Raw genomic sequence first — 17,073 nt, forward strand, 5'->3', positions numbered from 1 at the left:
TTAAAATATGTAAAAAATAACAATTCTTTTTTAAAAAAATAATAATCTTTTCCTATATATTAAAGTTTCCCTAAAACTAATTTTATTTAAATGGATTTAAAAGTAGAATACATTATCACTCATTACATACATACATACATACATAAATACATACATACATACATACATACATACATACATACATACATACATACATACATACATACATACATATATATAGAGGTCCGCCTAGTGTATTTGAACTATTACCCAAGAGTTTAGTGCCAACTCCTCTACCAGCAAAAAGAAGAACAACGAAAGCTAAAAGCTCTGTAAGATCAGTTAAAGAAGATGAACTTTCAAAATTCGTAGAGCTTGACAATATTGACTCATTTAAAATTTTTTGCAATTCGTTATCTCAAGGAAGACTTAATGATTCAATATTTTATTATACTTGGTTGAATAGATGTTGCATTCAATCAAAAGAGCATGAAAACAAATCTGGTATTAATAAATTTTGTCTAATAGTATTTAATGACCTATCATATGAAGCCTATCATGCTGGAGTTAGATGCACTATTACCTCGTTAGTTAAAAATTGTATTCATAAGTTCAAATGTTGGTCACAAGTTCATGAGGCATTATGATATTTGACATCTTTTGAAAAGTCAGAAAAGAAAACCATTTTACTTCAACAAGTTGAATGCATGAGTAATATGAACTCAAGTAATATTCTTGAGCAAAAATATTCACCTGAAGTTATTATTCGAGCTTTTGAGTACTTTGCACTGTCATGCAGCTTATATAATCAATTGAGAAATGATTTTCAACTTCCTAGTATTGCTACCCTAACTCATATAACTTCAAAAGTTTCAAACATTGATGATAATGCTTTTATTTGTAGTATTTTTTCAAAACTCAACAATGGTCAAAAACAATGTATACTATTAATAGATGAAGTTTATGTTAAACCTATGCTCACTTATCATGGAGGACAGTTGTTTGGTAAAGCAGTAAATGACGAATCAATTCTTGCAAAAACTGTATTGGCTTTCATGATTATATGTTTTTATGGGGGACCAAAATTTTTAATTAAAATGTTACCAGTAAACAATTTAGACTCAGATTTTCTATATGATCAAACTATTATCCTAATCGACCAAATTAAGAAGGCTAATGGAAAGTTATTGCTATAATTAATGATAATAACAGTAAATCAAGCATTTTTCAAACAATTTGATTGCTTATATCCATGGTCAACAACTGATGGCTTTTTTTTACTTTTTGATTTTGTGCATTTATTGAAGTGTATAGAAATAATTGGATAACTGATAAGTCTGGTGAAATTGAGTTTAGTTATAATGGAAAAACCTATACTGCTAAATGGGATCACATTAAAAAGCTTCAAAAGTTGGAAGATGGTGAGCTGGTTAAAGTGTCTAAGCTGACTTATGTTGCTGCTAACCCAAGACCAATTGAGAGACAAAATGTTAATACATGTTTGAAAGTATTTTGTGAAGAGACTATAAATGCATTAAAGTGTCATCAAGGTATGAAAGATGATGATATTGATGGAACTATTACTTTCTTAACTAAGGTGGTTCAGTTTTGGAAAACAGTCAACGTAAAAAGTCCATCTGAAGGAATCCACTTGAAAGACCACTTACGAGATCCTATATCATCAGTTGACGATTTACGGCTTAATGATTTAATTGAGTTTTCTGGAATGCTAAAGTCAACAATTTCCATTTATTAATAACAGTTGTTTTTGAACTAATTTTTTCAAAACTATCATTTCTGTTTTATAAACGTTTTTGTAATAAAAATATCGACTTCTTTATTAGACCACAAAAAATTAGGCTTAGACTAGGCCTTATAATAATTCTTCTTATCCTTTGTCTTTTATTTAATCAGGTTGTACTTACAAGCAATATCGTTACATGAATTTTTAAATAGATATTTAAACTTAAGAAATCTAATAGTTAACAATAATCTAATAGTTAAATCCAATAGTTATAATAATATTAATATTTATAATTAATAAAAATCTAGTAGTTAAATCTAATAGTTAAGCGCATCAAAACAAAAAACATCGGCCTCCACATTTTTCGAGCCGTTGCGCGATAAGGAGGCCTGTTATTTTAGTACGCCCTGGGATAACACCATGGCGTACTTTATAACAGGTCTATTCACCGTGCGGATGACGTCAAAAACTGTAGGCGAACATTTTGCATTTCCAAATTTTGATACTTGTGAAGCGTTGAAGGTCTTGCTAAATTATTTAGTCAAAATTTTTAAGTGCTCAATAATATTTATGATAAATATGGATCGTAAATGCTGTGCCGCAAATTGCAACGGAAATTATGGTAAAAGCTCCAAAGAAAAACCTTTTCGCCTTCCTCGAATACCAGAAGAAAGAAAAAAGTAGTTGGCTGTTATACCAAGAGATAATATTGTTTTTGAAAGGCACTGGCCTGTTGGATACGTTTCAACAAAAGATTATGGCAAATAAAAACCTCGTGATCCTCCATCTGTGTTTACGTGTGTAAAACCAAGTTCTAGGAATTAAACTTGGTTTTACATACGTAAGCCATCTGCTTGTCCCAGAACTACTTCAAGAACTCATTCAGAAACTAGAAGTTTTCAACCTGATAAGTTGTCTGAGTTCATTTTTAAAGATGTTATAAAATCGTTTAATGATCTGAAAACTAACATAAAAAACTACAACTTTAATGGAGTTGATATACTATTTCATACTAAAACAGAGAATCAAGTATTGATTCAATCATTAGAGTTCTTTCATAATATTGGTGTGTCATTATTTGTACTGAAAGTAGATAATAATTTTCATTATAAATTATTTCATTGTGAAGTTATCAGAATTATCATATTGAATAGATGGTCCCATATTGTAGAAGTTGTTTGATTTTTAAATACTTATGAGATAAGTAGTAAAAAAAAATATTATACAACAGCAACTTTTTTCAAAACTTGTTACCGATAAAAAGTATTCTGTTGAAACAATGGTAAGAGTATTTGAGTACTTTGCAATGTCACATGCTTCATATAATCATCTCAGAGAAGACTTTGAACTTCCTAGCATTACAAAATTAACAAGACTAATATCAAAAGTGAAGTCTATTCATGAGGATATTTATCTACAAAAGGTTTTTTCAAATTTAACAGACATTAGACATAAAAATTGTATTCTTTTATTAGATGTAGTTTATGTTAAGACTATGTTGCAGAACCATGGGAGAACTGTTTTTGGAAAAGCAGTTAAAAATCCAAGTGTTCTTGCTAATACTGTTTTAAGTTTTATGATATGTAATTTTGTTTGGTAGACCCAAAGTTTTATGTAAAATGCTTCCTGTGTGAAGTTGATTCAAATTCAAAAATGTTGATTCTGATTTACATTGCCGGATATAGTCAGAAATGATAAAGATTCAGATGACTTGTATTTTTATTATGAGAGACTTAGAGATTTTACTGAGAAAATCAATTGTAGGGGATTAACTGTGCCTGGTGATTTGGTATGTCAATGGGTATGTATATTGCTATATAAAGTTTTGTGAAGTAGCTGATAATACATGCATTTCTTCTTTGTGCAATCTAATGATGCTTATTTCTGAATCATACCAACTAAATATGAACAGAAACCATGGGTTATACTTTCAAATATATTCTTTAAAAACTATTGTAATTTGTATTTTTCAAAACAAAAAAATTTTGAAACTCACTATTTAATAGCACAGGCCAACAAAGAGAAAAAAGTTTTTTTCTGGTGCCTGAAATATGTAAATTGATAATTACATTAACATTATGCAGTGAAATACTATATATATATATATATATATATATATATATATATATATATATATATATATATATATATATATATATATATATATATATATATATATATATATATATATATACATATACATACTGCATATATTGTATTTTACTGTTGATAAAAAATATATATTGTATTTTATTGTGTATTGTTGATTTAAAAAAAAAATAAAAAAAAGAATGTGTTTATTTTTTTCTGTTCAAAAAAACTCTCCTCCAGTTTATGACGTCATCGTCACGGTGAATAGGCCTGTTATAAAGTACTAAGCATGGGAATTTCGGCCTTCGAAATCGACGAAATTAAACGAAATTCGTGTTTCAATTTCGTATCGAAATTTATATTGAATTTCGAAAGACGAAATTTTTAAACATTACAAATTCACGAATTTCGAAATTAAAACTTATGTTTAATTTCGTGTCAATTTCGTTACTTTCAATGACCCGAAATTATACGAAATTTTTTCGCGAAATTAAACAATCCAAAAAATCGAAATCTCGTTCTCAATTTCGATCCGAAATTGAAACACAAATTTCGTTTAATTTCGTCGATTTCGAAGGCCGAAATTCCCATGCTTATAAAGTACGCCATAGATAACACTGATTTAGAGGTAAAAAATAATAATTAAGGTATAGGAAGCGGGGAAGGGGATATAGGAGGAATCAGACGTATAAAATATGTGCCCTAATGTACATGGTTACCCGTATTACACTGCTAATTCTAGAAATATACTGTTTAATTATATACTTCTATTTTGCCCGCTTCTGTAAGTTTTTCAGCGGGTCACCAAAACCACCACAAAAAAAAACGTATTAACGCCCATTTTTTAAATCGAGATCATTTATCTTCGCTAAAAACAATAGTGGTCTTTGCAGAGTGGCGCCTGATCTTATTTTAATGTTTAAAAAATCAGAAACTGCTAAAAAAAAAAAAAAAATCAAAGAAACTTTTCACAAAAATTGCTTCTAGATGAAGAATTTCTTCAAGAAGTTAGACTTAATCTAACTTTTCTCAAATTTGTGATACTTCACAATCAACGCCTCTCTTCTAAAACAAGCTTAAAGTGTATTAACTTTTTTTACTGTTTGACTCCATTTAAGAAAAATCATCCAGTATGTATAAAATGGATTATTAGGAGACATCGAATTCTTCGATAAGTCTCACTTTCAGCTCAGGAGCAAATTCTCCAAGCACCTTTGAATTTGTGACTGACATTCTTAAGTCAGCTTCAAAAGAAATTTAAAATATTCAGCGCTATAGCTGCTGGCTCGAGCTTTTTAAGGAAACTGCAGTGTTCGAAAAAAAATTTAAAAATTATTTCCTCTTTCGCTTTTTTTCTGTAAATAATAGGAATTGCCAAGAGAATTACGAGATTTAATTGTATAAAATCTCAAAATTCTCATAGCACTTTGTATTATTTACAGAGAAAAAAAAAAAGAAAAGAAAAGAAAAGAAGGGCTTATTTTCCAATTTACTCATGTAAATAAAATAGAATTAAAAAATAGAGTTTTTAAGCGAGAAGACCGAATTTCGAATTTGGAACTCTGCATTTCTCAAAAGATCGATCTTTTCGGCTCGCGTTAGCTCGAACCTGCAACTCTATTCAGCGCTGTAAGAACATTATTTATGAATTTTGACATTACATAATTCCGTAATCAAGGAACAAAAAAAAAATAAAATATGATTTTTATGACAGAAGATGCTTCTTGCATGAAATCCACAAAATAACTTGTATTAACACCTAGTAAATAGTAAGCGTCTGCGTGTCGTTTCATTTCCGTATCTTTATCATTCCGATATGATATTGAAAAAAAAAAGTGTCATTGGAATAATTACGGCAAAATATCGGTTAAAAATTTTAACCGGTATTGTAGTTAGTTTAAATCTCGGAATACACCGGAACTCTCGTCATTCTCGGTTCGGTTAACAGAAAAATAAATGCCGCTGCTTGGATATTATCACGTTATTGAAAATACGATAGTTTTGTGACAACCGAATTTAAACACTTTCCGCGCATGTGGGTAAATAAAAAAAATAGAAATTATTTCTACTGATCATATTATATGTGTTCTTCTTTGATAATATTTAGTAAAAATTTACAGTTCAAAAATATTTGATATTGTATGAATATGAAAAAATCTTTCTTGTTGCCTTGTCATTTATTAGTAGTTAAGTTGAATCTGAATCTTCTTTTGACATAAACACATTTTTACTTATGTATAACGTTTTAAGAAATCAAAAATATTATTGGTATTATTTTCATTCAAACAAATAATTACTTATTCAAGTGTATAATAGTTTTTATTTACCGCTACTAAACATTAGTACCTTTAAAGAAGGAGCAGTGACAAAATATAACTTAAAAAATGGTAAAGAAAGAAAGTAATGGCACTGTTGATGGAAGGATTGTTCGAATAAAACTGAAAAACTTTCTGTAAGGAAACGATAAATATAATATAATAGTTATCATTTAATATGGGACATTAATAGCAATAGTTATTAATTAGTATGTGTATATAATAAGGGATAAATGAGATGATTTAGATAAAGTGTAATTGAAATTAGTTTTTTTAATCTTATAGTACATATGATGATTGTGAATTTTTTCCTGGGGAAAATTTAAATGTGATTCTTGGTCCAAATGGTAAGTAAAATAAACTTAAACATGCTTTAAAGTCTGATATGTTTAAAGTCTGATCTATTTAAAAAATGAGAATTGCATAAGTAGCATAATCATCATATCTGGCTATGTTTTTCAGCTCCCAAAAAAATATTTCATTCATTTCAGATAAAACAACAAATATCATCATTTACAATAGAAATGTTGTTTTTAGTTGGTTTTATTTGGTATTTATATTGCATGAATCTTACACTAAGTTCGTTTTGTTAAAGTAATCATAAATTAAAAAAGATTGAACTTTTAGGAACTGGCAAGTCATCTATTGTTTGTGCAATTTGTTTGGGTTTGGGTGGTTCACCACTTCTGCTTGGTAGAGCTAAAGATGTATGGTATATTATTAAAAAAAAATTCTTTTAGCAAATCCTTTTAATTTTGCAAACAAAATAAATATTTAAAACCACTTTTTAGTAATGTCCATTAAAAATTTTGAAATAGAAATGTATCAAATTGATAGATTCCTGTAGGTAACAACAAAATAAGTTACTTTTTGATTCTAATTAAGCTAATTATACTTTTACTATTTAAAAGGCTACAAAAATGTATGGATCTTGTTTTTACACCAAAATGTTGCAGTTTTAAAAAAATGCAATATGTTGTATCTCCAAAGATTGATATAGTTCTGCACAGAACAAACAAAAATACTTATAAATCTATCCTGATTATGGCATTCAATAAACCAGGCAGTTCAGCGTCAAATAAAATTGCTTTTAATATTACTGTTTGTTGCCAGAGAATAATCTATTTTTAATAAACTGCAAAATATGTAAAGGAAATATAAAAATACCTCTAAATCAGTTGTTCACTATGATAGGGATCTGCCTACAAATGTCACTGGATAGTTGATTAAAAAAATTAATTGATTGCCTATTTCCTAAAAAAAACTATTGAGCATAGCTTTTTTTAAGAAAAGATTACTGGGAGTTTATTTCTTTCTGTAATAATGATAGAAATCAAAAGTCAAGCTATAACCAGGAAACCTGACACTCTAAAAAAGGTTGGAAACATCATGCAGTTTGAAGATTGAGTTATTGCATGATGGAAAAGAAGTTTTAAATGTAACAGCAAGTAAATTAATGGTCTTAGTCTACATTCTTAGTCTACATTCAGAAACACTGTTGATACTCCAGTTAATGATATTTGATTGATCCGTAGGCTGCAGAAATTTAATGGTGTTATATGAACAATTGAATTGAAGAGGATGTTGCAAGTGTTGTTAGCTCTGTACTCAAATACTTCATTCTTCATATTTGAGTGCAAAGCTAGTAACTCTTTTATTATTCTCATTGATACTGAGTTGAAGTTTGAACAGGGCTCACATCAGAAAAAAAGATTTCTAACAGTGTTTGAGAAATGGTCCTCTCTTACACACTTTTTGAAACCTTAAATTTGGAATCCAGTTTTTGTGCAGTTTAAGTAAACACTTGGCTTAAAACACCATCTTTCATAGTTGGTGCAAGTTTTGTTTAAAATTTGTTTTGTATCTGTTTTGTATTTGTTTTATATTTGTCTTGATTATTTTGAGCAAGGAGTTATGATCCAATATTACACCATCACATTTTTCGAAGGGCAGATGTAATGCTTGTTACAATCTAAAGTAAAATTTTTCAATGTGCATTGTGACAACTTTCTGAAATAAAAATTTAGTTACGCCATCATCAATCTAATTTTAGATGATGGTACTTTCAATCCATGTTAAGTAGCCTTAACAAGGCACTAGCAATTTGCAACTATTCTAGGTGTTTTTACCTTTAATATATACTTTACTGTTCTTGTAGAATGGAAAATTTTACATCCATAATAAAGTAAAATAATAGAAATGTTTTGAAGCATAATTATGTAAAATGAGTTGTTTTTTGTTTTCAGGTAGGTGACTATGTTAAGCATCGCACAAAGCAAGCTATTATTGAAATTGAGCTGTGAGTATAAGTTTAAGTATGATGTGTTAATTACATTTTACAAATTTAAAAAAAAAAAAAAATCCTAAACATATGTTTTTGTATCTTTAACCAAGTTTCTCAGTTTAAACTGTTTGATCAAAATTGTTTATCTAATAAATTTTTTTTATCACCATTTTCATATTAGAATATCATCATTCTAATTGATTTGGGATTAAGAATTGAAAACAGCTTTAGTATTTGGTAATTGTAAATGTGTAAATGCCTAACTACAGATGTCAAAATATTGATATCCTCCTCATAATCCTGTAATTTTTCTAAAATCTCAATGAAAATTAGATTTAATATAGATTTTGTATATTAAAAAAAGAAAGAATTTAAATCAATGCTTAATTTTTGAGTAATTATTATAAACATAGTTCTTTTGTTAAAAAGGGAGAAATATCAAAATGTTTTTCAAAGTAATAATTTATTTAGCTGGCCTAAACTATTAACATTAAAAAAAAAAAAAAACAACAACAAATAGACTAGTTAGTTAACAGTTTTCATTTATAATCTAAATCAACTTGAGTATTAAAAAAACGTAACCTACTATTTTTTTGCAAATTTTCTGCAAAAAAAGCTTGAAGTTTGAAAAAAGAAATTGAAAATTTTTTTTGCCAAACACTGTAATGATGATGTAAAAATCTCTTTTTTTAGTGCGATGTACATTCATGACACATGTGTCAATTTAATGAAGAAAGAACTGTAAAAGATCAAAATAACATTATTTTGTGTCATAACAAGTGAAATGTGGCTGCTGTTTTTCCCTCTGTTATCATAGAGGGAAAAACACTAGCCCCTTTCTTAAAAAATTTGAGTTAATGTTAAATAAATTGTTGTAATTATAAAAATTATAAATAATTATAAATGAATATAAATAATTATAAATATTTACAAATAGTTATAAATAATTGTAAAAAAATTATAAATAATTATAAATAATTATAAATAATTATATATAATTATAATAACTATGATAAATATAATAATTATATAATCAAATAAGATTTATTTTGAAACAGGTTTTAAGTGAAAAAAATGATTCCAAACAAAAACTTTGAAAGAAATAACCATAAGCAATTGAAAAGCTATTATAGCTCAACTTCAAAAATCTCAAAACCACAAAAGTGACTTTTTTTTCTGAAGTGCATTTGTATTCCCTTCAAAAAACAAGGCTTTATACATAGTCTTTATGATAATATATCATATAGTTTGCCATGATCTACTATATGCATTTTAAAGCTGAAAACTTAATGGTGTGTCTTTTAGTCTTAAAAATGGTTTTTGATTCTGATACAAAATCTGTTTTTATAAGGAGTTTTAGTTTTATTATCATGATTAAGTTAAATATTTTTTTCATGTTGGAGTTTTTGTCAGGCCTGTTAAACTTTTCTAAACTTTTTTAAAATAATTTCTTTAGGTTTAAAAGTGAAGGGCCCAATCTTATTGTGAAAAGAATAATAAATAAAGGGTCAAAAAATGAAAGTGATTGTGAAGCCACCAGTCATTTATGGTACCTAAATGGCAAAAGCTCTAGTAAAAGTGCAGTATGTTGTGATGATATTTTTGACATTCTTCTGTACAGATGATATCTTTGATATTCTTCAGCATGGATTACATCTTTGACATTGTTTGAATTATTGTGCTCTTTTTTATATTTCTATTTATATTGAATGTCGTGTTTTTAATTGCAGGTAATTGCAGCAGCTGCTGACTTGAATGTTCAAATGAACAACTTATGCCAATTCTTGCCACAGGTTTTAAACTTCTTTTTTTGCCTACTCTAACTTTAAGGACTAGGTTACACTATTAGAAAACATAATATTAAATGGGATTTCTTTTTATGGTTATGGCATTTCTAGAATTTTATTCCAGAAAATGCCGTAGCCTTATATTTATGTTACTAGATTCTGTAATTTATGTGTCCACAAAGAAAATTGTCATGGGTACCAAACTTTTTTTTGCACAACATTGTTATGTTCTTCACATTTGATTTTTAATTTAATGCTTTTATGGTCTTTTTAATTTTTAAATCAATCATGTCACTCATAAATTGGTAAGATTTTTTCAAACTTTTTTTTCAATATTTTGTTCTTTAGGACAGAGTGATTGAATTTGCTAAGATGTCTCCCCAACAACTTTTGGAGGCAACAGAAAAAGCGGTAGATTTCTAATGTTTCATATCCTACATCTGAAATATCTTTTTGTAAATACTTTTTTAAAACCTTTTTTTTAAAGGTTGGTGAGCCTGGTATGCATGAGAAACATATGGAACTTATAAATCTTAGTTCTGAATTCCATAAACAACAGGTATATTCTATGTTAGAATTAATTCTGTTACTATTTTTCTTTTGGTTAATGCAAATATAGCTAGAAACAAATCAATATAAGATTTTATATTTTTGCAATCAAATACATATAAGAAATATTGTCTCATTTTTCATTTGCTCTTTGTTTTTGTTTAATTTATTTTATTTTTATAAAAGTCAAATTTGTCTGAAAAAGAAGTAGCCAAAGAAAGGATCGAGCAAAAAAATAAGCAACTTGAAAGAGATGTTCAACGTCATTTAGAAAGAGAAAAATACCAAGAAAAAATTGACATGTTAAAAAAGAAGAAACCCTGGGTTGTAAGAAACCTTTTTATTTTTAGCCAGTTTTATGGTATTTTATCTGCTTTTTGTGATTATCTTTGGAAAGTAGATTACTTCATTTACAAAGTTAAAAAAAATTCCAAAGTTTCTTTTTTTTTTTTTTCAAAGTTTCACCTTTGAAAAAGCTAGACTCAAAGTATCTAACTTTTTCAAGTCTAAATTTCAAAATGTTTAATTTTTTCAAAAGTGTGAATTGCATTTTTTTAAAAGTTTGAGTTGAATTTTGTGAGAATTTTAAATTTTTTTTTAAAAAGCTGAGTTTTTAAAAATATCTTCTTTTAAAAATCATTTTTAAAGTTTCAAATTTTTAAAATTATTCTTTTAAATTTGTTAATCTTTTTTTAAATTATTTTAAACAACAAAATCGCAACAAGTATTTTTTTAAGATAATGGAGTTTTTAAATGATTACACATAAGTACAAATCCACTGAAATCTCCTCCAACCTTTGGAAAAGCAGCTCTGTTAACAACTTGAGTATCATAAAGTTCTTTCCCATTTTTATCACCTGTTATATCACATTGTTTCAAAGTCCAGTAACTTAACAAAAAAAAAGTTGTCATTAAAAATCAGAATAAACGAATAGAATTATCTTTGGATTGACAGCAAAATTCGTATTGTTAGGAATATCTACTTCTCCTACTGTTTCTACAAATTGACTCAACAATATGTTGAAATTTACCTCCTGCAATTACTTCAAAACTAACAATCAACAAAATAGACAAGATAAAGCAGCTCATCTTCATTGTTCTATTAATAAAAATAAAAATGTCATCTTCTTCAGGAATTGCATCAATTTTTTTACTTTATTAATATTTTTCTTAAGTAAGTTTAGATTCTGATTTCTCAGAAGAATAAAATCTTGTGAATGATTGGATACAAATCTTCTCTTTTAATTCGGAATTTGTGGTGCTTTTGCCATTTCTGATGGGCATTGTTGTGTTGCTCTTTATTTTTTATTTTGTTTTTTTTGATAAATGTTTAATAACTGAGTGATTCCTGTATTATGCAAAGTATCATTCAGAAATTCATCATCATTCAGCATCAGCATAAAGCAAGGATCCAATACCAAAGCTGCCACAAGTCTATCACATTTCAAAATTACTTGAGAATAATCTTTTAAAGGAGTGATGAATTTGCTTTGTAACTGATTATTTTCGTATAATCAGTATATTGAAAATTTTGCATTGCTAAGTGAAATAGTTTAAATATTCTAGCATATTTAAACTATTTCAATTAGCAATCCAAAATTTCACTTAGCAAAATTTTAGCATATTTATCAATAAAGTATCAAGCTTCTCTGCCCATGAAAACTGTATTTATTAATTATAATTATGAATATATATTATATATTCGTAATTATAATCAATAATTACAGTTTTTTTAAAAATATATAAAATATTTTTGTAAATTTATTAATCCAAATCTAATAGTTAATTGCATGACCCTTCTGTTACAAATCAGACATGCATCTGTTGGGAATTGAATTTGTCTCTGACTTGTAAGTGCATTATTGTTAATTGGTTTGCATCCATTTTTTTTTCTTTTTGAAGTTTTGCAGTTCATTTTTTAAGATTAAATTATGTTTCCCTTATAATTTTTATTGCATTCTTGACATTTCCAGAGTGATTTTTCTGCATTGAGAGCTAAATGATTTTCCTTCACACTTGAGATAAATTCTTGACATTTCCAAAGTGATTTTTCTGCATTGAGAGCTAAATGATTTTCCTTCACACTTGAGATAAATTTTCTTCGGCTTGTGTTTCAGCAATGTTGGTTTAAACATTTATTTTTCACTTTATTAGATTTCACTAAAATGCACTTAACAAATTTTAAAGTTATTTTGGTTAATTTTAAAAGATTTGTGCTGATGAAAAATTGAAATTCAATTTGTTTATTGAAAAAAGATTGAAAGCCTGTTTTTTTTCTTTCTAAATTGCAGGTAATAAAACAGTTACATGATTCTTGAAAAAAAAAAAAAAATTAATTTTTTTATTTAAAAATCTAATAGTTCTTTAACAATGTGTTTTTTTTTATTACAGAGTTTAATAAGTCAAACTATTTAAAAAGGTGGTTGATGAAAAAAGATGAAAAGATGAAAAAATTGGACTTTTTAAGAAACTCAGACTTTTTAAAACAGAGTTTCAAATAAGCTTGACTTTTTTTTTTTTTTTTTTTTCTTAAAAAAAAAAGTTTTACACTTTTGAAAAAGTTTGGCTATTTAAAAGTGAACACTGTTAAAAATTTCCATTTTTTCCAGTCATTAAAAATTTCAAACTTTTTTCAAACTTTTTCTAATGTTAAACTCCTTAAATTCATATAAACTCTTTTAAATTTTGACAAAATAAAACATTAATGGTTAAAATGAAATAAAAAAATAGATATCTACACTTTGCTTTTGCTTTTAAAGCATGGAATATGTAATCATATTAACTAAACTGGATTTCAGTTGAGTTTATGTAGTTTATACTTATGTATAATTTATGTAGTTTGTATAAGCTATTAAGTTATTACCTGTTAAAAATTAAAAATTACTTGAAAAATGTTGTTGTTGTTGTTGTTGTTGTTGTTGTTGTTGTTGTTGTTGTTGTTTTATTCAACCTAGCTAGGGATGAATTTCTTTTTTGGCTGCACAATTTAAACTTAGTTATGTAAAAAATATTTATGTTAAAAAAAAAATTAATTATAGGAATATGAAGCTGCAAGGTTAAATTTCTTTGAAGCAAAAAATGAAAAAATTCATATTGAAAACAAATTAACAGAAGCTCGAAAACAAAATGCACCAATCGAAAAAGAATTAAATAGATTTAGGAAACAATTAGAAAAAGGGGAAGTCAAAGATAAAGAATTGGTAAACTTTTTTTTTTTAGTTACAAAAATAAAAATTTTTTATTAATTTTGTTTTTCATATCTTTTTGTTTTCATTTTTTTATTTTTCAAATTTGGTTAATCAGAGAGATAATGGCAGTCAAATTGCAAAAATTGCAAAGCAGATAAAAGATAAAATGGACAAAGAGTATGAGAAGGTTTGAAATTAAATTTGATTTTAATGTTTTTATCATTCAAACTACTGATTAATTTGCACACTACCCAAGATAATTATTTTTCAATATCCTCAGTTTTTTTTTTTTAGGTAGAAGACTTCAATAATGAGATATCTAATGTTAAAAAGGAGTATGAAAAACGCCAAGAAAGGTTTTTTTGTGGTTTTTTTTTTTCTGTGCATTAATTACAAATTTACAAGTTTTTTTTTATAAAAGCTCTGCCAGGTTTCTTGACTTTTAAAATTCTATTTATTCAGAATACTAAAATACAATCGTGAGATTGCTCTATTACAAAAGGATTTAAGTGAATCTCCAGACCCTCAAGTTTTAAAGGTTTTTTTTTTCATAGTTATTTATTCTTATTGCAAAGTCTTTTAACCAAGAAATAGTTGTTGGTCACATAATTTCTAAAATTTTCTGAATAAATTTACATTGTAAAGAGAGAAAATTTTAAAATTGCCTTTCAAAATTGAACTTTGATTTTAGCCTGAAAGTGATAGAATTTCTGAATTAATAAAAAACTTAACAAAACAACTAAACAGCCTCAACAGAGGTGCAAGTGAGTTTCTTAACGAGAAGAGCCAGCATAAGGGAAACATTGATGGTATGATACTTACATTTTATTATAATAAAAAGAAATAACATTTAGCTGTTTATAAAAGTTTATATTTACTTTTTTTTTGATATTCTTTAGATTTAATTTGAAATTTGTACTATGAATTTTTTGCTCTTAAATTATAATCGTAGTATGTTATGTTAAGACAAATAGTTAAATGGTAATAAATTAAATTAAATGTTTGGTTTTGTGAAGACTTCCTTTTGATTCTTCGGTTAATAGTAAATAGAATAGCAAAATAGAATAGCAGAACTTCTTTTTCAAAGAGTTTCTAAAAGAAAAAAACTGAAACTTTTTTTTTTTTTTTTTTTTTTTTTTTTTTTTGATGAAAAGCATTTTCAGTGATCTTCAAAAAAATAACATTTTTTTATCAAACAGTAGGTGTTTGTTACAGTTTTATATTATAAATTATTATGATTAAAATGTTTCATACATCAAAACAATGCATCATAACTGTATTTTATATAATTACATGCACAAATAAAGTAAAAAAAACTGTGTGCTGCATTGAGATGCCTCCTGGCATCACAATGCAGCACACAGTTTTTAGCAATATATATATATATATATATATATATATATATATATATATATATATATATATATATATATATATATATATATATATATATATATATATTGTTAAAAGTTGTGTGCTGTGTTGTGATTAAATTATAGTATAGTGGTCCTTAGAATATATTCAAAAAAGGAAAGTCTTATAATAAATTCTTATACCTTCCTAATGTGTTCTGATAACATAAAAAAAAGTTGTGCAAAAATGTGTAACTGTTGCTTAATAATTAGAGGTGGCACATCAGCTTTGCAGATTTGTTTAAATGCATATGGTATTACTTACATTTGTTTCCTAAGCAAAATGAAGAATGAATATATTTTGTATTTAAACCTCCTAATAATTTCAGGTCCTTTAGATGGGCCAATTAGAAAAGTTTCAAAAGCAGCTCCTACAACCAACTAAATAACTTGATGATAACAAGTCAGAAAAAGGAAATCTTTGTTCAATTTGTTTTCAATCAATGAACAAACACCAGTGTGATGACCTGTATTTTTATTTGATGCAGTTGTATCAAAGCACAAAGCTACTAGCCAATCTTTAACACCCCTTTTTTCCAAAGATTGTACAACTGCAGATACTTGTATTTTGCTTATTCCAGCTGACAATTTTGGAATGCCCAACAACTGCTCCACTTGAACACTGGAAAAGAAGACTTGATGCAATCTACATATTTATGCAACATCAAGTCTTTTTTTATCCTATTATCTCAGTGAGTTGTTAAAGTAACAGATGATGAGAATTCTTACCTATGACTCATAGCTTCTTGAGGCTAAATTATTTGCTGTATTGGATTCATTTTGAGATTTAATGTGTTTACATCATGCCTAAGGTTGAATGCAGCTTAAATGATAAATGTTGCATTTCTAAATTACAGCTTTTTTCTGTCAATTGCTGATATGATATAAGGTGATAGTGATAATATATATGCTGATGTAATATAAAGTTAGAAGACTTTATGTTAATCTTTTGGCTGCAGATACTGTAACATCCAAGCCTTGTTCCACCATATCTCTTGAACTAATTCAATCTGGCCAACTTTTGTCCAAAGAAGTAATAGAAACTGATCAACCTTCTGTCTTTGAGAGAAGAGGAGCTTTGTCTCCAAGAATTATGATCATAGTGAGTGCAACTAAATGAGTTTTTAAAAATATCATCTCTGTGAATACATCCTCCTTGAACCTGAAGGGTGTCTATTTATTGTGTTTCTGCATACTTTTCCATTCTTTAAATATTAGTTCTAATTTGTTGATGTAATGCTTAATTACTTAAGCTTGTTTCCGGCTTTCATCCAAAATACAGATTCAACTTCAAGGACCTGTTGGATAGCATTGCAAGCTGTAAATTGGTCAACTTTGATGGTCCAAGAAACCAAAGGACTGGCTTTGTAACTGGTACTTTGTGCTGTGAATTTCAGGCTCATACAATCCAAGGATGTTAATGTTTAGTATCTCTCTTGTTTCATTTCTAACTCCTGAAAAATGAATAAAGAAACAGAAGATTATAAAAAAGAGATTTTCTATATTTTGATCGGCTTGTACCAAATATAGTGCACATCCTGTTTACAATTTACATCATTATCTTAAAGAATTTTTATTAAATTTTTGTATAAAAGTAATTTTGAAATACAGTTTTATTACATAGGTATAACAACTTGTAGGAGTAACTGAAATGGTCAAATTTATTTTAACTACTGATTTTCCAGAAACCCTAATATTAGGGTGGGTCACTTTTGAAAAAAACT

At 27.1% G+C, this 17,073-nt stretch overlaps 1 protein-coding gene and 1 long non-coding RNA gene across 2 annotated transcripts in view; one reads left to right on the top strand and one right to left on the bottom strand.

Annotated features, from left to right (window-relative positions):
• Positions 1-2,148: 2,148 nt before the first annotated feature.
• LOC149893505 (uncharacterized) lies at positions 2,149-4,769 on the bottom strand. Its single transcript, XR_016452582.1, has 3 exons — positions 4,408-4,769; positions 3,919-4,084; positions 2,149-3,814 (listed from the first exon to the last, which is right to left on the bottom strand). It is a non-coding gene; the product is annotated as an uncharacterized LOC149893505 (long non-coding RNA).
• A 1,050-nt stretch (positions 4,770-5,819) lies between these two features.
• LOC145187694 (structural maintenance of chromosomes protein 5-like) overlaps positions 5,820-17,073 on the top strand; it is a 29,224-nt gene continuing 17,970 nt past the window's right edge. Inside the window, exons 1-14 of the mRNA XM_090087210.1 lie at positions 5,820-6,266; positions 6,415-6,476; positions 6,757-6,836; positions 8,376-8,428; positions 9,870-9,996; positions 10,144-10,206; positions 10,549-10,611; positions 10,688-10,759; positions 10,936-11,076; positions 13,788-13,949; positions 14,053-14,124; positions 14,232-14,293; positions 14,400-14,475; positions 14,629-14,746. Of these exons, the coding sequence (XP_089943336.1) occupies positions 6,199-6,266; positions 6,415-6,476; positions 6,757-6,836; positions 8,376-8,428; positions 9,870-9,996; positions 10,144-10,206; positions 10,549-10,611; positions 10,688-10,759; positions 10,936-11,076; positions 13,788-13,949; positions 14,053-14,124; positions 14,232-14,293; positions 14,400-14,475; positions 14,629-14,746 (1,219 nt within the window). The 5' untranslated portion in view covers positions 5,820-6,198. The remainder of the gene's footprint in view (positions 6,267-6,414; positions 6,477-6,756; positions 6,837-8,375; positions 8,429-9,869; positions 9,997-10,143; positions 10,207-10,548; positions 10,612-10,687; positions 10,760-10,935; positions 11,077-13,787; positions 13,950-14,052; positions 14,125-14,231; positions 14,294-14,399; positions 14,476-14,628; positions 14,747-17,073) is intronic.

This window comes from Hydra viridissima, unplaced genomic scaffold (genome assembly GCF_058129835.1).
Source record: "Hydra viridissima isolate aposymbiotic clone 2 unplaced genomic scaffold, HvirCarnegie_v1 scaffold_1, whole genome shotgun sequence".
NCBI classification, from domain to species: domain Eukaryota; kingdom Metazoa; phylum Cnidaria; class Hydrozoa; order Anthoathecata; family Hydridae; genus Hydra; species Hydra viridissima.